The sequence below is a fragment of the Stegostoma tigrinum genome, chromosome 34, assembly GCF_030684315.1.
Source record: "Stegostoma tigrinum isolate sSteTig4 chromosome 34, sSteTig4.hap1, whole genome shotgun sequence".
NCBI classification, from domain to species: Eukaryota; Metazoa; Chordata; class Chondrichthyes; order Orectolobiformes; family Stegostomatidae; genus Stegostoma; species Stegostoma tigrinum.
In genome coordinates, this window is record NC_081387.1 from 1241239 (window position 1) to 1265267 (window position 24029).

At 44.7% G+C, this 24029-nt stretch overlaps 2 protein-coding genes across 2 annotated transcripts in view; both read right to left on the reverse strand.

Annotated features, from left to right (window-relative positions):
* Positions 1-24029, reverse strand: part of LOC125467693 (antigen peptide transporter 1) — a 218801-nt gene that overhangs the window by 99180 nt on the left and 95592 nt on the right. The gene's annotated exons all lie outside the window — the stretch shown is intronic.
* On the reverse strand, positions 121-15752 carry psmb8a (proteasome 20S subunit beta 8A). Its single transcript, XM_048520336.2, has 6 exons — positions 15480-15752; positions 7587-7731; positions 4104-4215; positions 3708-3837; positions 1997-2201; positions 121-379 (listed from the first exon to the last, which is right to left on the reverse strand). Exons 1-6 carry the CDS (start codon positions 15621-15623, stop codon positions 291-293), a joined length of 825 nt encoding a protein of 274 aa, XP_048376293.1. The 5' UTR covers positions 15624-15752; the 3' UTR covers positions 121-290.

Genomic DNA, 24029 nt, shown 5'->3' on the forward strand with positions numbered 1-24029 from the left:
TGAGGAACTGCTGTGCCGTTCCTCCCATGATTTAAGTCCATTTGATCTGAATAATGTGCAGGTAGAAAGGCTCTTGAGATGGTCAATGTCCACCCTTTATCATTTCAAACAATAATTCAGTTTGTGGAAAGATTGTATTTATTTATTCAGTAAACTGAAGTTTAAGCTTATGGCACTTGAGTGAACTGTTAGCTGTAAACCATTCACAGCCTAACAGTCTAATGTAAATATTTGGTTACTTCAGTTGTTGGTCTTGACTGAGATTTGTTTTCAAATGGGTCTCGAGCAGCTCATGGAGTCTCTGCAGCGTACCTGTGGTGCAGAGCACCAACATCTTCCTGAGACACTTTGATCCAGCCATTTTCCCGCATGTGATACACTGTGAAATGAGACAAACACAACGGTTACCTTGCACTGCAGAAAAGAAATACATTTCACTCCTTCCACTTCACGTACAGAAAATGGTGACCCTTCCTTTTAACTCCATAATGGATTCCATAATCATTACTGTCTCTACCCTGAGCCTTTTCTTTTCTCGATATCTACCCAATGTTTGTTTTCACTGGACATGAAACATTAGTTGATCTACTGGATAACTCTCCAAATTTTGTTCAACATTGACACTTAACATGTTTCTCACCCTGTAAAACATAACCTGATTGGCTATTCTTCTGATTAAAGTGAATACTGTCACTCTTTCCCTAAATGATGATCCAGCACCATCTTCCTTCCCCTTCACTTATCCTGACCATATCTCTTCACCTTTTCCCCACATTTTGACAGTCGACATCTTTGTGTTTCAATACTTTCATTGTAGTCCTGGTCATCCTCTTTGAGCTGCTGCCTCTGTTTCCACATTGCCCAGTCCCCTGGCATTATGGACCAATGCTGGTGTCCATTCCCCTGCCCAGCAACAGCAGCACAGCTCCTTCTAGCTGGACCATTTGATTAGTATTTGAGATTTCCATGTACAGAGATATAGAAACAGATATAGATACTGGATGTGAGTTTGCTCGCTGAGCTGGAAGGTTAGTTTTCAGACGTTTCGTCACCATTCTAGGCAACATCATCAGTGAGCCTCTGACGAGGCTTCGTCAGAGGCTCACTGACGATGTTACCTAGAATGGTGACGAAACATCTGAAAACTAACCTTCCAGCTCAGCGAGCAAGCTCACATCCAGAACCTCAACCTGAGCTACAAATCTTCTCAAAACTCACTAGATATAGATACATCAATAGGAGCAGTAGGAGGCCAACCGGCCCTTTGACTCTGTTCATTCAGCCATGGCGGATCATCTAACTCAGTCCCCTGTTCCTGCTTTCTCCCCCATACCATTTCATTATTGCAACTGCTTTCTGTAGCAAAGAATTCCATTGGCTCCCTACTTTCTGGGTGAAGACACTGTTCGTCATCTCAAATCCTAAATGGCCTACTCCGTGTCCTTAAGAGTATGATCTTTGATTCTGTACTCCCTGGTCATTGGAAACATCCTTCCTGTGTTTAACCTCTAGTCCTGTTAGAATTTCATAGGTTTCCATCCTCATTCTTTTCCGCTCCAGCAGGTATAGTCCAAATTGATCCTGTCTCTCTCCATACATCAGTCCTGCCATCACAGGAATCCGTCTGGTAAGCATTTGCTGTGCTCCCGGTATCGCCAGAACATACTTCCTCAGATAAGGAAACCAAATCTGCACACAGTCTACAAGGCCCTGTAAAATAACAGTCAAACATTCCTGATGCTGGGCTTAAATCCTCTCAATATGAAGGGCAACATACCATTTGCCTTCTTCACTGCCTCTGCTCCTGCACAATAAGCTCCAGCAACTGGTGCACAATGACACACAGGTCACGTTGTAACTCCCCGCCTTTTCCCAAAATATCACCAATCAGATAATAATCTGCCTTCCAGTTTTTGCTACCAAAGTGAAAAACCTCACATTGATCCACATCACATTGTAATCAGCCACAAATTTAGTGCTGAACTGTTGCACTCACTGTTAACTGTGCCTCCAGAGTATGCATCGCGATGGGTGGCATGGTAAATAGCACGCTGTGCCAAATCATAAGCTTCCTTCACCGTCAGATCATATTGATATCCACTGTCCATAACACCATAGGCATAACTACAACCTGAGCCAGTAGAGAACATGCTGCCCGAGAGCCTCATCCCATTATCATCCACATAGTAAAGACCTGGACCCTAGAGAAGGAATAGAGAACAATAAAACTGTCAGGTTATATTCAAGCTGCTGCTTAGCCATTGGTACCAATGGTGTGGGCTTCCATACCCTCCTCTACTCTTTGTTGTGACTTTGCCAAAAATGTGCGAGTTTACAGATAAGAAAAGGACTGACAGATTGGGACCCTCCTCCCTCACAGAGAGATGGCTGAAACACTGACCTACTTTGTGGTCTTTGAAATGAGGAGAAGAGTTTGCACAAAGTGGAAAAGTTTCCTCTCATGAGAATGAACATAGCTGGAGAACGTCAGTATAGGACAGTCACCAAGAAGTCTAATCAGGAATCCCAGAGAAGTATCTTCTGCAGAGAGGGAGAAGACTATGGAACTCACTTCCGCAGGGAGCAGGCGAAGGGTATCCTTATCGATTGGGTTTAAAGGGAAGCAAGCCAGGAGAAGCTGAGGAAGAAGGCAATTGTGGGTTGTGACTGATGACAGATTTAAATGAGGAAAGATAGGAGGAGCCTCGACAGCAGGAAAACATCTGTAACAATGGAGTTGGCTGAATGGCCCATTTCTGTGCCACATCCAATGTACAGATTACTACCATTGAGCCTTGTGTCGAGGAGAAAGTGACTGGTGATTTCAGTCCTGTTTTATCCTGGACCAGATGAGAGAGAGGGTGATGGATATCCTTTCAAACTGGAATGACAGGTAGGATGGGCAGAATAGCCTCAGTCTGATCCACTGGCTCAATCAGTCAGATTATCCATATTTGGACACTGGCTTTGAAGGTACTTAGCTCTGTACTGTGTTAGCACTTGCTACGTCGTATCAAGTCCCAAACAACAAGCCTGCAGTCCCAGTGAAACACTTTACTATTTGTCCTGTTAAACTGCTGCATATGTGAGATTTACAAGCATGGTCTGTGAATGTCCCTCACACAGGAATAATCCACATTTTGCTCATTTTCTATCCCATAGTTAACTGTATTTAGTCCCCTGACGTTTGGTGTTGAGTCTGAGGTAAGACTCAGGAAGAGGAATTCCCAGTGATGTTTTTGACAGAACCACACGATAATACAGTACAGGAGGAGGTCATTCAACCAATCAATACCAGCTCTATCCTTTAGTCTCATTCCCATGCTCTTTCTCACATTAGCAAGGTTTTGCATCAATATCTATCTGACTCTCAAATGAAAGATAGAATGTTTAATTCTCCATTTGCTGGACCTGCTTGACAATTATAAACTGTAAATAACAGGATCAATAGTCTGACACATAGACTAATAGCCAATTTTTCATCTGATCAAGAATTGATTGGAAGTTAACTTCAATCTCAGATCACCACCTACATCAATATTCCCACATCCCCTCCCTTCCTGATCCTCATCCCATCCCTTGCACACCCTGCCCGTCACTCCCTGCCCCTCACTCCTTGTCCCTCCATCACTCCCCCGACTCCCTACTTCTCACCTCCTACCCCTCACTCTGATTCTCAGTTCTTCACCCTCCCTGCCGTCACTCACCTTCTCATCCCAGCCACAGATCATGGTTCCCATTGAGAGCCCCATGCTTTTATACTCAGATACCATGTTAGCCAATAGTTTGGACGCAGCAGACACTGAGATACGTTTCTTGTTCCGTAATTTATAAATCCTGCAAAACAGAGAATTACAGTGAGACAAAGTGATGAATGTACAGGTGACATTCATCTGATCTTATTTCTGTACAAGAGTATTTAATCAGAATCTAGTTCGGTAAACGGTTAAGCTCATCATCATGTCCCATGTACTTTATATTGTGATATTTCCCATTCACTGAAAGGCCCAACATGTTCTTGTGTGGGATGAGTGTAGATTCGGTAGTTATTTGTTGGTACAGACTCAGTGAGCCATAGGGCTTTTTCTCAACTGTTTGCTTACCTGCATTGTTTGGCCAACATTCTCTCCCAGAAAACACAGTCTGCAGCACTACCTGACATTGTGCCCAACAGGTAGGGGTTTATCTCAATCACCTTCTTGAATGTCTGGGTGTCTACAAAAAAAAGCACATTCATATTGTTATCAAGACAGAAGAAACGGCAGATGCTGGAGAATCTGAGATAACAAGGAGTAGAGCTGGATGAACACAGCAGGCCAAGGAGCATCAGAGGAGCAGGAAGGCTGACATTTCAGGCCTAGACCCTTTTTCAGAGAAACAAAATTGCTGTAGAAGGGTCTAGGCCCGAAACGCTACTAAAGTGGGAAAAGAGGCTGGTAATCATTGATCATAGAACCCCCAAAATGTGGAATCAGGCCCTTTGGCCTAACAAGTTCAAACTGAACCTCAAAGCATCCCCACCCGTCCCCTGTAATCAACTTACCCTACACATCCCATGAACAGTACAGGCAATTTAGCATGGCCAGGCCACCCTAACCTGCACATCTTTGGACTGCGGGAGGAAACCAGCGCAGCTGGAAGAAACTCACACAGACACAGGGAGAATGTACAAACTCCGCATAGACAGTTGCCCAAGGCTGGAATTGAACCTGGGATCCTGGCACTGTGAAGCAGCAGCGCTAACCACTGAGCCACCATATTAAGTCCCACATTTCCGTGAGCCTTCCTTAAATGTGTACAAAACCCAATTAAACCAGCAAGGTGACAAATTTGCCTGACAGTTTTGGCACAGATCTGTAGCTTGGGTTGTGGGTGATGTTGTTGACTTGCTCGTCGAGCTGGCTTGTTTTTGTTCAAACGTTTCGTCCCCAAGCCAGGTAACATCATCAGTGGAACCTCCAATGAAGTGATGTTATTCTATTCTGCTTGGAATTTTTATGGTCTGGTCCGTTGTGGTGAGTAGTGTCACTTCTGGTTTGGATCTGTATGCTTTTGTATATGGGATCCAATTCTATATATTTGTTGATTGCATTATGGGCAGAGAACCATGCCTCTGGAATACCTGTGCGTGCCTATGTTTGGCCTGGGCTACTATAGTTACTTTGTCCCAATTCAACTGATTGCCTTCATTGTCTGAATATACAGATATTAAGGAGAGTTTGTCATGTTATTTGTTGCTAGTAGATATTCATGTATTCTGATGGCTAGTTTCCTTCCCTTCTGTCCAATGTAATGTTTATGACAATCATTGCATGGAATTTTGTAAACTGTGTTGGTTCTGCATGTGGTGGGAATGGGGTCTTTAATCCTCATGAGTGTTTGTCGTAGAGTGGCTGTGGCCTTGTGTTCTACCATGATTCCTAGTGATCTTATGAAGGCCATCAATTTACCTGGGACAAAGTAACCATAGTAGCCCAAGCCAAACATCGACACACGTGGGAATTCCTACAGGCATGGTTCTCCAGCCATATTTCAATCAACAAACGTATAGTATTGGACCCCCATATACAAACCCATACAGAACAAATCCGGAAATGACGGTACTCACCATAACGGACTGGACAGTGTAAATTCCAAGTGGAGTAGAATAACGTCACTTCACTGGAGGCGTCACTGATGACATTACCTAGCCTAGTGACAAAACGCCTGAATAAAACCAAGAGAGCTCGGCAAGCAAGTCAACAACCTCAGTTCACACCATGTTTCATTAATAACTGAACACACCTCAATTTATTGTAAACAATCTTATCCCGTAGCAAACTACAGAAGAATAAGTGAATTCCTAATTTACTAATGAACTTAAGCTATAAGTGAATGCTGCAAATCTGAAGCAAACACAGAGAACACTGGAGGCTCAGATACTCCAGCCCCTGATCACTTTCCTTCATGTTAACTCTGGCTCTTTTACCATTCACACTAAGTTTGGCTCTCAACTCTCTTATCAATCAGTTTCTCTCCACTGACTCTGTCCAAATCCCTCCAGATTTTATCCACCTTGAGGAAATCATAGAATCATCCAGTACAGAAGAGACCCTTTCGCCCACCAAGTCTGTACCAACAAAAAACTACACTGAATCTACATCAGTCTCACTTTCCAGTACTAATCCACTCAAACTTCACTTCACTGATGGGAGCAATTCCCTCTTCACAGTTACCTCTTTTCTACCTTCACCAAATCCTTCATCTCCTTCTTAAAATTGGGGGCCTAGTTGGGGACAAGCTTGAGTATGGTTCAGTATAAGATTGAGGCTTTTGTACCGTATGTCTCTATTTAAAAATATATACATATATTTCTATGCTCGACTAGCCTTTCCTTCAAGTCATATATAAGTATGGCCATTGACTCTCTCTAATCTCAACATCTCACATTCAAATTGTGGCATTTAGCCTGTATAATCTCTGCTCAGTCTTCCCTGTAAAATTTATCACCTCATCCCTTTCTGTCTTGAATTTTATTTGAATGCATTTGCTCAGCCCACTTCAATAATCCTCTTGCAGTTGATTATTCTGTTTGTCACTGCTACATCCTTTCCAAGTGCTACCTTCAAATTTTGAAACTGTGCCTGAACCTCCAAGCTTGAGTGATTTCTGCCTAAAAATCGATAATTTTTCCAAGGTTCAGCTGTTTTATTTTCATACATGAGCTAGGCAAAGATCATCTCCAACAAGAGCGAGCCTTGACATTCAATGGTGTTTCCATCACTGAATCCCACTGTAAACATCCTGGGAGTCACCAGTTACCATTGACTTGCCATACGGTGGCTACGAGGGTGGGTCAGAGGTAGCAATCTTGTAACAAATAACGCAACTCCTGGCTCCCCAAAGCCTGCTTGCCATCTACAAGGCATAAGTCAGCAGTGTGATGGGATATTCCTCATCTGCCTGGATGGGTGCAGAATCAACAACACTCAAAGAACTTGATACCATCCAGGACAAAGCATCTCACTAGATTGGTACCACGTCCACAAACATTCACCCCCTCTGTCACTGGCACTTAGTAGCAAAAATTATCCAAAGATCCTGAGATAGAGCCTTCCAAACCCATGACCACTTCCATTCTGGAAGGAAAAGGGCGGCAGATACATGAGAATGACATCATTCGTGAGTTCCCCTCCAAGACAGTCCCAAAAATATTATTGCCATTTCCTCACCGTCGCTGGGTCAAAATCCTGGAACTCCCTCCCTCCCTAAGGGCATTTTGGTCAACCTCCATCACATGGACCGCAGTGCATCAAGAAGGCAGCTCACCAACACTTTCTGAAGAATAATAAATGCTAGCCCAGCCATCAAACCTGACATATTATGAATATAAAAAATGAACTGTTATGTGTAATTAGCGAGTGTTGAAGTTTTTGAGGTGAAAGACAGCTTCTTAGAAAATCTCTGATGGGAACAATCAGTAAAACAGGTTTGTAAAGCTCTGATGTGGACAATTCACTCGCAACATGAAGTGGAGACTAAACACGATGCTTCAATTCCATGTGGACTGTGCTCCCACAGAGCTGTGACAATGTTTGATCACTTACTAATGTAGGAGCCTGCTGATGCTCTGGAATCCACGGCAACCATCACTCCATGTTGAAACTTAAAAGCCAGAGTGGTTGTTCCATGGTGGAGTTTAATCTCAACCCCGTCATCACCATCAATGTATGGTTTAAGGAATTTCACTGGCTGCAAAAAGATAAACACAGAAGAAAGGTTTCTTTTTATTTGGAGTGGGATGTGGGCATTGTACTGCATGAGAGCAGAGTGCTGATTGGTTGGCCATTGGACTCGAGTTGACATGGCAAATGCAACAATTAAAGATGATTGACAGTTAACTGTCAGGCAACCTGGCTTTTGTTCTTTTGTTTTTGTGAGCTTGATATCAGGGAATCCGCAGGACTTTTATACAGCTATAAGGGCAGGTGTAAGCCTCTCAAGCCACCATTCATGAGATTTTGGCCTAACTCCATGTACCTGCCTTTGGCCCATATCCCTGAATATCTTTGCTTAACAAAACCTTATCTGTCTCAGATTTAGCATTAACAACTGGTCCAGCATCCACTGCCATTTGTGGAAGAGAGTTCCCAACCTCTACCACCCTGTTTGAGTGTAGAAGCGATTCCTAACATCTCTTCTGAACAGTCTCGCCTTAATTTCTCAGACTGTGCCCCAAGTTTCGGAATCCCGAACAAGTAGAAATAGTTTATCTTTCTTGTCCTGTCAATGTCTTGCAGGCTTCAATCGATCACCTCTTCTTAACCTTCTAAATTCTAGATAATAGGCCTGATTAATATTGTTATATACAGTTCTTCAAACTTAACCCCTGAATTCCAGGTATCATTTTTGCAAATGTACACTGTACTTCCTCTAAGACCAATCTTTTGTTCCTAAGGTGTGGTGCCCAGATCTGCTCACAGTGCCACAACTGGGGTCTAACCAGGGTTTTCTATAAACTGCAGCATAACGTCTGCATCATTAAACTCCAGTCCTCTCCATATAAAATCTAGTGTTTCATTGGTTTTCTTGATTATTGTTTACACCTGTTCGTGACATTTTAAAGATTTATGCACCTGAACACCCAAGTCTCTTTGGATATCCACTAAATGTAACATCACATTATCTAGAAAGAACATAGATCTATTTTTCTTTCAATCCCCAGCAGGGAACCTCACACGTGTGATCGTCAGTGGATTTGAGATACGAAGGGTGAAACTTAAGTTGAAGTCCATGTGGGGTAAGTCTGAGTCATTGGCAGTTACTGAGAAAGGGAATATGTCCCACAGCTCTTTTTGTTTTGGTGTATCAAGACTGCTTCTGTGTCACTTCATGCTCCTGCCAGGACCTTGAAAATTTTGTTCTTTTTGCCTCCAGTTTCCACCCTTCTCTTATCTTCATATTGTCCATTTCTGACACTTCCCTTCCTTTCCTCTGTCTCCATTTCAGCAAATAAAGTGTCCACTGCCATCCACTGCAAGCCACTGGCTCCCATAGCCACCTTCATTCCAGCTCTTCCCATGCCACATCTTGGAAGAACTCCCTCCCATTCTCCTCACCTATGTCGCATCTGTTCGGATATTACCGCCTTCAAAGCAGCGTTGCTGGCATGTCGTGCTTCTTGCATGACCATGCTTTCCTACCCGCTGTGGTCGACAGGCTCCTCAAACACATCTGACCTATCACCCTTGTTTCCGCCCTTGCCCCTTCCCATCACTGACAACAGTGTGATTGGGCGTGCTTGACCTCATTCTTCATCCCATCATTCTTCACATTCAAAGGATCATCCTCCACCATTTCAGACTACTCCAGCAGAACGCCACCACCAAACGTGTCTTCTACTCACTCCCCCTGTCTGCATTTCACAGAAAACATTCTCTCTGAGACACCCTAGTCCATTCATTGAGAACTAATACCAGGACCCCCTCCCATTGGCACCTTCCTGTGTAATCGCAGGAGGTTACAAGGTTACAACAGCTGCCTTTTCACCTCCTCCCTTCTCACCACCCAAAAACTTAAAGGGCTTTTCCAGGTGAAGCAGCATTTCACCTGTACCTCCTCCAATCTTGTGTATTGTATTTGCTGCACCCAATGAGGCCGACTCTACATTGGAGAAACCAAATGCCAACTGGGTGACCACTTTGCAGAACATTTCCAGTCTGTGTTCGATATTCCCATAGCCAGTCATGTTAACACAGCGTCCAGCTCACATGCCCATGTGTCTGTCCTCAGCATGCTGCAGTGGTCCAGTGAATCACAGCTCAAACTGGAGGAACAACATCTCATCTTCAGATTATGATGTGGAGGTGCAGATTTGGACTAGGAAGGACAAGATCAAAAATCACACCACACCAGGTTGTAGTCCAACAGTTTTATTTGAAATCACAACCTTTCAGAGTCTAGGTCCTTCTTCAGGTGCAGTGAGAGAGGGCACACAGACATAGAGTTTATAGGCAGATCAAAGGATTATACAACTGGTGAGAGTAAATTGAACAAATATAAAATGGCTGATGGAGAACTCTATTAGAAAGGAGACACAAGTTTCGATTGATTAAGATACAAGTTCCAGGGTCGATTCCAAGTTACTGCCCTGAGATAATTAGAGCCTTTATCAATATCTGCCTAATTTTCCAGACTTCTATCAGGCAGCGCAATAGGAATATACAAAAGATAACATCACAGATCAAATAATGAATTGTAGGTGCGAGGCCTCATTCAGAATCTGTCTCTGAGTTTTAACCTGGAATCAGGCTGGTTTTATTCCGAAAGGAGGAATTTATAAAATGCCACAAAATAAAATGACTGACTGTGACTACAAATTGTGAGTTTTGAACAAAATAGAATGTATCTGCCAATAAACAAACATCTTGGGTGAAATGACATCCTAGGAAGACAGACAGAGATTACGACTGAGAGAGCACCCTTTGTCATCCAGTACTTCCCCAGAGCAGAGAAACTACACCATGTTCTTCGCGGTGTTCAACATGTCATCGATGACGATGAGCACCTCACCAAGACCGTTCTTATTCCTCTACTTCTCACTTTCTAACAACCGCCAAACCATAAACAGACTGTCACGTGCAGCAAACTACCCAGCCTTCAGCACAATATTGACCACAACACCATACAGCTCTGCCATGGTGACCTTCACAAGACATGTCAGATCTTTAACATAGTTACTGCCATCACAGGTGGGGACACCACCCACCGTGTACACGACAGATACTCATGTGACTTGGCCAATGTTGACTCTCTCATACGCTGCAGGCAAGGATGGCCGAAGGCATGGTATATTGGGGAGGCGGTGCAGATGCTATGCAGCAGATGAATGGACACTACACAACAATCACCAGGCAGGGATGTTCCCTCCCAGTGGAGAACACTTCAGTGGTCAAGGACATTCAACCTCCAAACTTCTCATCCTATAACGTGGACTTCGAGATACACAACAACACGGAATTGCCGGGCAGAGACTGATAACCAAGTTCCGCGCCATGAGGATGGCCTCAACTGTGATATTGGGTTCATATCATGCTTCATGTAACCCTACCAATACCGGTCTGTATCGAACAATCTTCCTTACCATCCTGTTTTAACATCATCACCTTGATAAATTGTTATGATCTCTTTCTACCTTAATTAGTTTGTACAGTTTTTTTTAAGATTAGATTAGATTAGATTCCCTACAGTGTGGAAACAGGCTCTTCAGCCCAACAAGTCCACACCGCCCCTTGAAGCATCCCACCCAGACCCATCCCCTGATAACCGACACACCCCTGAACACTACAGGCAATCCACCCAGCCTGCACATCTTTGGACTGTGGGAAGGAAACCGGAGCACTCGGAGAAAACCCACGCAGACACGGGGAGAATGTGCAAACTCAAGACAGACAGTTGCCCGAGGCTGGGATCAAACCTGGGTCCCCGGCGCTGTGAGGCTGCAGTGCTAACCACTGAGCCACCATGCCGCCCCTTGTGTTACACTGTCTCACACACACACTCTCACAGAAGCACTCTTTCATACTCATGCACACACACGCGCACATACTCCCTCTCACATACACCCCCACACACACTCTTACACACAGTCTCAAACACATATACTGCTTCACACTCACACACACTCTCTCTCAAGTACACACATGCACATCTAAGTCTATGCAGTGAATCATTCATCCAATTTGTTAACTCATTTGCAGATTCATTCTATTTTGTTCAGAAAACACATAATGTGTAGTCACAGTCAGCCAGTGTGGCATTTTATAAATTCCTGCTTTTGGAATAAAACCAGCCTGATTCCAGGTTAAAACTCAGAGACAGATTCAGAACAAGGCGTCACACCTACAATTTAGTGTCACCTTTTGTGTCCCTGCCTAATGGAAGTTTGGAAAGTTAGGCAGACACTTATAAAAACCTTTCATTATCTCCGGGCAGTAACTTGAAGCAGGTTCTGGAATTTGGGTCTTAATCAATCGAAACTTGCATCTTCTTTCTATCATAACAAGGTGTGGAGGTGGATGAATACAGCAGGCCAAGTAGCATCAGGGGAGCAGGAAGGCTGACATTTCAGGCCTAGACCATTTCTCAGAAATGGGGTAGGGGAAGGGAGTACTGAAATAAACAGGGACCGATGGGGAAGCAGATAGAAGATGGATAAAGGAGAAGATAGGTGGAGAGAAAACAGAAAGGTCAAAGAGGCGGGAGTGGAGCCAGTAAAGGTGAGTGTAGGTGGGGAGTTAGGGAGGGGTTAGGTCAGTCCAGGGAGGACGGGCAGGTCAAGAGGGCGGGATGAGGCTAGTAGGTAGGAGATAGGGGTGGGGCTTGAGGTGGGAGGAGGGGATAGGTGGAAGGAAGTGCAGGTCAGGGAGGCGGGGACAAGCTGGTCTGGTTTTGGGATGCAGTGGGGGAAGGGGAGATTTTGAAGCTTGTGAAGCCCACATTGATACCGTTGGGCTGCAGTGTTCCCAAGCGGAATATGAGTTGCTGTTCCTGCAACCTTCGGGTGGCATCGTTGTGGCACAGCACGAGGCCCAGGATGGACATGTCGTCTAAGGAATGTGAGGGGGCATTGAAATGGTTCGCGACTGGGAGGTGTAGTTGTTTAATACGAACCAAGCATAGGTGTTACCAACCATGTTGGCTTTCCCCTGATTAATTGAAAATTTTCAATGTGCTCTGTTATCCCATCCTTGATTGTAGCCTCTAACAATTTCTACGCCACAGATGTTAGTTTAATGCATCTGACAATCCCTGCCTTTCCTCTTCATTCTTCTTAAAAAACAGACTGCTGTGTGCAGTTTTCCAATGCAGGGAACAACTGGAGATTTGTGAAAGACTATACAGCTAGGGTGTCTTCATTGTGCTTCCCTGCTTCCTTTCACCCCCTCAATGAAAACTGTCAGCACTTGGCGATTTGCCACTTTTGAATTGCATTAATTTCTTCATTATTGCTGTTTTACTTACATTATTTTTTTTCAGTCTCCGTTCCTGATCCACTATACATTTCCTTATACTGTCAAACTACCCTTTTCTACTGTAAATACTTAGATAAAGTAATTATTCCAAATGTTAGCCATTTCCCCATGGTCATTGATAATTATCTCCAATTTCAGTTCTTAATGGGTCAACATCACTTCTGACCACCCACCTGCCTTTTATGTAACAATGACATTTCTTCTTTTAGATGTTTCTGGCAAATCTCCTTTCATAATCCCTTTCACCAGCTTTATAAGCTGCTTTATGGCCCTTTGCTGGTTTTTGTATCTTTTTCATTCAGCAGGATCTGTGCTGCTATTTGTATTTTTATGCTATCTCTTATCTGTTTAATTGTCAAAGGCTTTTTTTTTGTGTTTTCAGAAAATTCTGAACAAGGGCCCAGACCCGAAACGTCAGCTTTCCTGCTCCTCTGATGCTGCTTGGCCTGCTGTGTTCATCCACCTCCACACCTTGTTATCATCAAGACAACTCTTGACTTTTCTATGCGATTGACTAATTTCTGTGTTTGTGTGATCTAACACTTCAGAGCTGCTCCCAGGTGGTTCTCTGCACCACATTTGTTAGTTTTAGATACTTTACTGTCCCTCAGTTTTATCCGTGCAATCTCCATTGAAAGCCTTCCCCTCATTATACCCTTCCTCACCATTGAAGTAATTTTGTTTCTAATCAGTAAGGCTATTTCATTCCTTCTGCTATTCTCCTTATCAGTTCTGAAAATCTAGTATCCAAGTGTATTAGTATATTTAGTTCTTAATCCTGATCATCCTGCAGCCATGCCTCAGTAATGGTTACTCTAAAAACTTTTCACTTTCCTTTATTTTTCATTTTGGACTGAAATGGGAAAAATTACTGTTTTAAAAGCCAAGGATAGCTGAAGGAATGTTACTCTTTAAAAGGAGGCAACTTGACACTGACTGTGTGTTCAGGCACTGCAGATAAGATTTGTAGAAGAAGACTGAATGGAGAATTAACCAGCAACAAGTGGCTGATTGGTCTATGTGCTAGTGACTGGTTAACGATGGCAAAGGCTGGCCAACAACAATGCGATTGGTTTCCAGCAATTCGAACAGATTGTGGGCATAAATATTTGAGTCAAATGCCATTGGATCTCCGCAAGAACAGGAGTGTGTAGATTTACAGAATCCCTACAATGCAAAAAGAGACTATTTGGCCTATCCGGTCTGCACCAGTCGCCTAAAGAGTATGCCATTCCACTTGGTTCCAGTAACTGCACATTTCCCATGGCCTATCCACTTAACCTGTATGGTGAGAGGAAACCGGAGCACCGAGAGAAAACCCACACAGAAACAGGGAGAGTGTGCAAACTCCACACAGACAGTAACCTGAGGTTGGAATTGAGCCCAGATCCCTTGTGCTGTGAGGCAGCAGTGCTAACCACTGAGCCACTGTGCCACCAAACAACCTCCCTTCTCTGCAATAAAAATTGCCTCAAGTCTGAAGCAAATCCATTTCTGTTTCCCACAACAGTTACTCTAAGCTGTGGCTGTTGACCTGCAAGTCAGAGTCTCTCTCTAAGTGTGAGCCAGTCACTCTCTACCTTCTACAAATAAATGTGAATACCCAGAGAGGGAGATCAGCAAGTGTTGAGAAGCCATAAGGACCATCTCAGTGACCCCTGTGGACAGGGACTATTGAACTGCTTTCCCAGTCATTCACTCTGCCCTGTGACGCCCTTTTCTTTCTGTATGGGAGAGTTTATTAGGGGGTTACTCATACAGCTGTATGTTGGTGGTTCATAATGTTTATCATAGATTGTGGGGTTATTAGCTTAACATTTGCTGGGTTAGCCAAATGGAAGTTTAATCTAGTTGAATGAACTGAAAAACCTATGGAGCCTGGCAGTGACCTCATGATTCAAAACGTTTCTGTTTTTAAGTGCTTCTATGTTAGGCTGAGATTAAAATATTGTAACTCAGCAGTAATGAAATGAACTATTGCAATAACTCTGGAAAAGGTGAAGATTTTGATCAGAAATAACCACCTGGAGAATTTATCAGTGAAATCGGTGATTGTCCTGGGCCAGGTCATGGAACCCGCAAGCAGGTACAGTTAGCGACCCTGAGAGGGAGTTATTCCAGTCAACATCCGCACGCTCTTAACATCTGCAGCAGGATAGTGACGACTGTCAACCTGAAGTCTGTCATGAGTGATGGTCACCACATGAACTGGACTGACTCTTCCTCCCTCTCACGTACTGCCACCCTATCTCTCTCTCTTTCACACACACACACACATTCCTCTCTCCTGCAGTCCTGGAGCTCTGTTAGACGCTTTCCCAGCCATTGTACTCCAGTCTGCCTGACCCCACTTGCCCCGTATATCTCTGATCGTTTTCTTCAGGGATTTGTGACCGAAACCGGGACCTCACTGAACAAACCGGAACCGACAGAGACAGGGTCAGGAATCAACCTGCAGTTACTCACATCCAGACCAACCGGTACCGCCAGCTGCCCGTCCCTGGCCCAGAGACCAAGCTGCTGCCCTGGGCTGAGAAGCAGGCTGCTCTGTCCGAGAGGGAGATCGCTCCGACTCCAGTCCCGAACGCCGCACACCTCCATCAGCGCCATCTCCACGCCTCACTTCCTCAGCTCCAGCTCCGAAAGTGCAACCGAAAGTAACTGCAGATCCGAAACAGCGCCAGCACCACCCAGAATGGGTCACAACGGATCACACCGGGACGGGGTCTGGGGGAGGGGGTGGGATTGGTGTTGGTAACAGCGGGACAGGGTTCACGGCAGGTCAAGGGGGTGGTCACAGATCACACTGGCACAGAAGATCACAGAACAGGTGGATCACATGCGATCTCACCAGGACAGAGGATCAGACAGGGACAGCGAATCACAGCGGTACAGGACTGGGGTGGTGGTCACAGAGGATCCCACTGGCACGGGAGATAACAGAGACCTCAGTGGGTCAGGACGAATCACAGAGGATCACAGCGATCATGGCAGCCAGTGGTTCACGACAGATTGCATTGGGACAGCAGGTCACACAGGAACAGAGGGATCACAACAGATCACACCAGGACAGGAGGGTCACAGCTGGATGGGGATCACAGAGGATCATATAGGAATAGAGGATCACAGCAGGACTGGGAGCTCAGAATAGATCACAGGGACAGGCGATCACAGCAGATCACTAGTTCACAGCAGATCATATCAGGACATGTCATACTAGGTCACACCAGAGCAGTGACTGAAGCTAGATTACACCAGCACAAAGAGACTAACACTGGAACAACGGGGGACAGAGGGATCACGTCAGGTCATGGCAGGATCATGCTGGAATAGGGGCATCTTTCTGGAAACATGCGGATAGCACAGATCACATTGGATAAGGGATCACACCAGGACAAAGGAATCAAATTGGGATGGGGTGGGGGTGGTGAATGAGGAGGGTCAGATTGGGTTTAGGGGATCCTGTTGGGATTGGGGGAGAGTGAGGGTGTCAGATTGGGATTGGAGGAATAAAGGGGTCTGATTGTGATTGGGGGAATGAAGGGGTCAGATTGGGAATGGGGGAGTGAGGGGTTCACATTTGGGTTGGAGGGAACTAGGGGACAGGATTTGAGGGAATGAAGAGTCAGATTGGGATTCGGAGGGAATGAGGGGGTCAGATTGGGATTGGGGAAATGAGGGGGTGGGATTTGAGGGAATGAGGGGTGAGATTGGGATGGGGAGAATGAGGGATTCAGAATGGGTGTGAGGGGAATTAAGGAGTCAGACTGGGATAGTTGGGGGTGGGTAGAGTGAGAGGGTCATGGAGGTCTGAGAGGGTCTGAATGTGATGATTTTATGATAGTTTTCACTGCCAGTAGCTTTGGCTCCAATTTCCCTCAGCACTGAATATTCGACCTGGAATTCTGGGCACATTCCCCTCGCCCTTCCCAAACAGTCCTGGATTAAACTAATGCAGCCCAATGATCAAAAATCAGGAAAATGATTCCCAAATGTCCTATTGCTTTCAAATAGAAGGAATTGTCTAACATCAAACACTGAGCAGTCTCTGTTTTTAAATAAGAGTGATGCACTAAAACCCAATGAGAAGTCAGTGCTTGTGCTGCATCAGTAATCTCTGGGGAAAGTCTCACCCTGCAGGTTCCTTTCAGTTCAGAATCATGGAGATGTACAGTATGTCCAGCCAGGCACTCAAGGCAGTTTACAAAGATTGCATAAACATCCAGGCACCCAGCTTTGGTAAACAATAGTATGATTGCATAATAAGTTCAAATTTCACAAAAAATAATGTTCATAGTTTTATCATATTGACCTGATTTCCATCAAGTGTATGTTCTTATTGTTCAGTGCATTTCTTACAAATACTCCTGGAGAACGTCAGTTAGAACATTTAAAAAACATTTGGACAGGTGCACAAACATAGCCAATGCAGCACAGGAACAGTTTGTACGGGAATATCTAGGGATATACTCAAGTTTATTAAAATAAGACGTGATTGATTCCAGCCTCATTAATGAAAGGATGTTGTCCCATTAGGTGAACAGCACCAATTAGAACAAGGGGTGTAAATCTTAGTCCATGAACTAGTCAGCCCAACTCATCTAGCAGCTATGAAAACAACAGCTAAAGTTATTTTGTAGGAATTAGTTGTTTCTTTATTATTCACAATATTAAGAAATAGGTTCCAGTTAAAGATTCTTCAGATAGTTATAGGGATAGGTTTCAATGTAAGTACAGATACACGTATAACCAAAATACAATAGAAGCATTAGGGGAAAAACATTTAAACCTTGATGTGAAAGTTAATTAGTCTTGGGAACCACTTTCCTTGTCTCTAAAAATGTGCTTGGCACGTCCTGAGCGAAATAGATTGTTTGCGACTTATAAGTTAAAAGGTGCTAACAGTAGAAGTGGTTATAAATCTTCATGTGTAACTAACTGTAAAATAGAAATTAACACTATGACTCTTAAGGCAGTTAGTTAGAAAACCAACTGTCTTTTTTTATACATATTTGGCTCAGTAGAAAATATGGAAGGAATAACAGAACTTGATAGAAATAGCACATGGATTACAATGAATAACAGAATTCAAGCAGCCCTTAGAGATAAGCAAGCCTGGGACAGGTCTGAAGGATTATAACCAGGAATTTTGGAGTGTGAATTAATAGGTTGCATAGAAAGATTCCAAGGTCTGGCGACTACAATGTCTGTTAACACCATGAAATCATGGAAACACAGGGCTGTTCATAGAAGAGCCCATCATTGACTCAGTGGATCATAGGATTGAATGTATAGAATAAGGGAACGTGTCCATGCTGTATGTGATTATTGTAACACAAAATGTATAAAAATGTCATCTTTCACTGCAAGAATCAGAGTGTGCCATTGATCTCTCTTCCAATCTGAGCCATAGATTAAGGGAAAAATTGGGTTCTCGCATCGAGGCCAGATTCAGGGAAGATCTTTGGCCCTCTCCCAGCATTAACTGTTTGTTGCATGAATAAAGTCTGTCACTGCCTGAATCCTGCCTGCCTGCTGAGTCTTTGTCCCTGGTCTGCGGGGGGGGGGGGGGGGGCGTGGAAATATGCTCCTTTAGTCCCCTTCCCCCAGCACTAGGTATCAGAGTAGCCCACAAACCAACAACCACCCTGCAACAGCTACTGACAAATGTAAAGGATCCTATACCCACAAGCAATAACAATAACATAATTTACAAATACCATGCAAGGACTGTAAGATACCTACATAGGCCAAACTGGAAGAAAATTACAATATGGATACATGGACACCAACTAGCCACCAAGTGACATGACCAATTCTCACTGGTCTCAATACGCACGGATAATGGAGGACACAAATGTGACTGGAACAACACATCCATAATCGCATAATCCACACAGAGACATGCTAGGGAATTCCTGGCATTCCAACTGTAACTCCATCGACAAACATATTGAATTAGACCCTGTGTACAAACCAGTGAAAAACAGAACAAGAAGAAATACCAACCACCCCAACAAACTGAGAAATATAAATAACAAGCAGGACAGAGCATCAATGCTTCACTAGAGGAGGACAGACAATGTTACCTAGCAGGGTGACAAAACTTTTGCAACCAAATACATCAGCTCGGTGAGCATGTCTGCAACCTCATCCACAAATGAGTCACAAGTGTTCTTGAAAACTTTAACCTCGTGATTGTCCCTGAGAGTGCACGATCTAGCCCCAGCTCTCCTCATTCCCCGAATTGGTTTCTCTCTAGGCTGCCCTAAAAAGCTGAGTGTGTCAGGGTGAATGTGCACTGCTCACACTGAGGGGAGGGATGGTGACTGTGTGTGTGATGGTGAGTGTGAGGTGCTGACCCTGTGAGGGAGGTCAGAGGCAGGGGAATGAGGCTCCCACAGCTGCTTGGAGATGAGGAGTGACAGTGCCTGGAGTGGGGCCAGGGGTTGTTTACTGATTGAGAGTTGTGTTACTGTCTGCAAGCTAAACCTGTTTGAATTGGAAACCTGCTTGGGCAAAGGGACAAAATGGGTGCCAGAGAGTAGGGCTTGGCAATGTTGGGAGTCAGTGCAGAGGGCTGCAGAATGCCTGTTTGAAAGACAAGGAGTTGGGGAGGAACACCTTTCAGGTGCAAATTCTGCTGTCCCCTTCAGATTGCAGTGTGGGCTCTTCTGCTGCTTTGGACTTTACTCCTGCCACATTCCCTTTGGCATTACATCAATAATGCTTCACCGCGCAGATCTCTGCCCTCTTTCTCCTTCATGCATGCAAACAATGAGTCTTGGCCAGCAAGTTGACAGCAGTAGCATCACCAGACAAGCCTGATCTTGCGCCCCCGCCCCAAGCACCTCACACCGCTGTCTTACAGTGAGGTAAACTGGACCACAAAACCAGATTCTGGGAGCTGTCCCATCCTGAGATTGGGACACATAGAGTTACAAAGAGATCATCAGAAAGAGGAGGCCACACAGCTCTTCAAGCTTGCCCTATCTTTCTGTAACATCATGCTGATCGTACCCATGTTGTGTAAGAACAACAAGGAGCTGTTTAAACAGGAAGGGGCTCCCACTGAACGTGGATTTGGGGAGGAATTATTTCTCCCAGATGCATATCACAAACAAACTGTGGCTGGGATCATATTTTTAGGCTTTAAATTGTCAGAAACCCTCTGAGAGTGAGGGGCATGGTGGGGTAATCTATGAGAGTTGGGTGTGATCTGTGAGAGTTGGGAGAATGAACTGTGAGTTGGGGGGGTGATCTGTGAGAGTTGGGAAGTGACCTGTGAGAGTTGGGGGTGATCTGTATGAGTTGGGGGGATGATCTGTGTGAGTTGGGGAGGTGATCTATGAGAGTTGGGGGGTGATCTGTGAGATTTGGAGGGAGTGGTCTACGAGTTGGGCGGTGTGGTCTGTGAGTTTGGGGAGGTGATCTGTGAGAGTTGGGAGTTTGATATGTGAGAGTTGGGCAGTGTGGTCTGTGAGAGTTGGAGGCTTGTGTTCTGTAAGGCTTATGGGATGATTTGTGAGAGTTGGGTGTGTGATCTGTGAGAGTTGGGGGGTGATCTGTGCGGGTTGTGGAAAATGATCTATGAGAGTTGGGGTGATGATCTGTATGATTTTGGGGGATGATCTGTGCAAGTTGGGGAGGTGATCTGTGAGAGTTGGGGGGTGATCTGTGAGAGTTGGGGGTGATCTGTGAGAGTTGGGAGGGTGTGATCTGTGAAAGTTGGGGGGTGTGATCTGTGAGAGAGCTGGTGGGGTGATCTGTGAGAATTTGGGGAGGTGATCTGAGAGAGTTGGGGGTGTGATATGTGAGAGTTGGGCAGTGTGGTCTGTGAGAGTTGGGGGGGGCATGTGTTCTGTAGGGCTTGTGGGGGTGATCTGTGAGAGTTGGAGCAGGATGATCTGTGAGAGTTGGAGTGTGTGATCTGTGAGAGTTGGGGGGTGCAATCTGTGAGAGTTTGGATATGGTGATCTGTGCGAGTTGGGTTGGTGTGATCTGTAAGAGTTGGTGGCGTGATCTGTGAGAGTTGGGGGAGTGATCTGTGAGAGTTGGGGAGGGTGATCTGTGAGAGTTAGTGTATGATCTGTGAGAGTTGGGGAGGGTGATCTGTGAGAGTTTCGGGAGGTGATCTGTGAAAGTTAGGGTGTGATCTGTGAGAGTTTGGGAGTGTGATCTGTGAGAGTTGGAGAGGGTGATCTGTGAGAGTTGGAGAGGGTGATCTGTGAGAGTTGGGGAGGGTGATATGTGAGATTTGGGCGGTGTGACCTGTAAGAGTTGGTGGTGTGATCTGAGAGTGTTATGGGGATGATCTGTGAGAGTTGGAGAGGGTGTTCTGTCAGAGTTGGGGTGGGTGATATGTGAGAGTTGGGCGGTGTGACCTGTAAGAATTGGTGGTGTGATGTGAGAGAGTTATGGGGATGATCTGTGAGATTTGGGAGTGGGAGAGATCTGAGAGTGTGGGTGGGACATTGAAGATATGTTACGGGCGTGTGTTGGAGTTCCACTGGCAACAGTGATGCCTCAACCGTAACAACCCTAAACCTCGTGGCCCCTCTCACAGTCTGGAATACCCCCAACCCCCCAGAAGCCTTGCCCTTTGATGGTGGTGAGTCTTTGTATCCCTGTTCCCCAGAGGCAGGGACGATGGATAGACAAACATTGACTGATTGGTCTCCAGAGGAATAACTAACCACAATCTTAACAAATGGTCAAGCAGGCTTGAGGGGCTGAATGGCCTATTCTGTATCCAATTCACATTTCTAACTGAATGTGGCCGTAAGCCCCTTTCCCCTCATTAACCTTTGCCTGCCTACTCAAACTGTTTGGGTAATTGTTTACGACTAACCGCAGTTCTCACTAGTATAATAAAATGGGGCAGCACTCCAAGACCATTCAACCCATCAGGGCCTAGCTCTTTGGCAAGTGATCCAAGGAGACCTTCTCTCCTGCCCCTTCCCCAGAATGTCCTGTCTGATTAATAATTGGCCAATGAGGAGGAATTAATTATTGTGTTCCAGCTTGAAGTAACATGGCCTTTTGCCAGTCATTGCAGTAAATGTTTTCCATCTCAGCGAAGAGTCAATTTGCAACATATGATTGTTCTTTTCTGTGTAGTGAGGAGTGAAGTGTTGCTTCACTTGTAAAGGAGCTTGGTTACACTACGCCTGAAGTAGTGCTGGCAGTTCTGTTCTCCTCACTTCGGGAAGGATTTTATGGCCACAAAGGGAGTGTAGCGACAGTTTTATCAGGATTACTCTGTCCTGTAAAGAGAGATGATGCAATTTTAGCCTCTGTTCTCTGGAGTTTCAAAGAATGAGAAGTGATCTCATTGTTTAACAAAATAGTTAAAAGGTCTGACAGGGTAAATGTAAGGAAGGTTTCCCCTGGATGGAGAATCTAGAACCAGGAGCTGCAATGGGAGGTAATGGCCTAGCGGTATTATTGCTGGACGGTTAATCCAGAGACCAAAATAACATTCTGAGAACCTGGGTTTGAATCCTGCCATGGCAGATGGTGGAGTTTGAATTCCATAAATATCTGGAAATAAGAATCTAATGATGACCATGAATCCATTGTCGATTGTTGGGAAAACCCATCTGGTTCACTAATGTTCTTTAGGGAAGGAAACTGCCATCCTTACCTGGTCTGGCTTACATATGATTCCAGACTCACAGCAAGGTGGTTGACTCAAAACTGCCCTCTGGGCAATTAGGGATGGGCAATAAATGCTGCCTGGCCAGCGATGTCTTCAATTTGTGAATGAATAAAGGTGGGAAAAATTACGTCTTACTTAGATCTGAGATAAGGGAAACTTGACTCAATGGTTTGTAAATATTTGGAGTTCTTGCCCATAAATGGCTGTGGAAGCTCAGCCTTGTGTGTTAGAAACCAAAATACCAGATTTTTCTTTGCTTTGTTTCAAACAGATTGATCCAAGCGAGGGGTTTGCTCAAACATGGTTAGGAAGGCCTGGCAGTGTTTGTGGAGAGAGAAACAGGATTAATACGTTGAGTCCAATATGGCTTTTGTTCAGTGACTTCTCAGGCCATTTCAGAGAGTCAACCCCGTTGCTGTGGGTCTGGAGTCACATTTAGGCCAGGCCAGGTAGTGTTGGCAGATTTCCTTCTCTGAAGGACATTAGTGGACCAGATGGGTTTTTGTAATGAATGGCAATGATTGGATTCTTAGTTTTAATTTGTGATTTCATATGAAGCAATTTTTAATTCCAGATATTTTATCGAATTTTTCTGCTGTGGTGCAGTTTGAGCCCATGTTTTCAGAACACTTGCCTCAGGCCCTGGATTATTACTCCAGTGACATTCTGACGTTGCCAACATCTCCCACCTCCTCCAGGGTATTAAGGATGGGCAACAAATGTTGGCTTAACCAGTGACACCCACTTTCTATGAACAAATTGTAAAACAAAATGTCTAAATACCAATAAAGTGATGGGATATGGGGACAGGGTGAGGAGACAGCATTGGAGTAGATGATCAGCAAATCAGTTGGACATTGGTTAGGCCATTTATGGAATGCTCTGTTTAATTCTAGTCTCTCTGCTATCAGAAGGATGTTGTGAAACGTGGAAGGGTTCAAAAAAGAATTACAAGGACGTTGCTGGGTTTGGAGGGTTTGAGCTGTAGGGAGAGGCTGAATAGGTCAGGGCTTTCTTTCCTGGAGGGTCAGAGACCAAGGGGTGATCTTATAAAGGATTATAAAATCACAAGGGGGTACGGAGATGGTATGTAGTTGAGGTCATTTTCCCAGGATAGGTGCATGTATGGAATGAGCTGCCAGAGGAGGTGGTGGAGGTTGGTACAATTACAACATTTAAAAAGGTATCTGAATGGGTATATGAATAGGAAGGGTTTAGTGGGATATGGGCCAAATGCTGGCAAATGGCACAAGATAAATTTAGGATATCTGGTCAGCATGGATAAGTTGAAGCAAAGGGTCTGTTTCTGTGCTATACAACTTTATGACTCTAAATTCCAATCAAGAAACCCCAAA

Bases quoted from the DNA above. Each gene is read 5' to 3' on its own strand.
- psmb8a (XM_048520336.2), bottom strand. From the start codon at position 15,623: ATGGCGCTGATGGAGGTGTGCGGCGTTCGGGACTGGAGTCGGAGCGAT. The intron at 4,216-7,586 runs GTAAGTGATCAA...TTTTTTTTGTAG, and splicing joins ATCAGCAGGCTCCTACATTA to ACACCCAGACATTCAAGAAG. The intron at 380-1,996 runs GTGAGTGCAACA...CTCATTTCACAG, and splicing joins CTCTGGAGGCACAGTTAACA to TGTATCACATGCGGGAAAAT.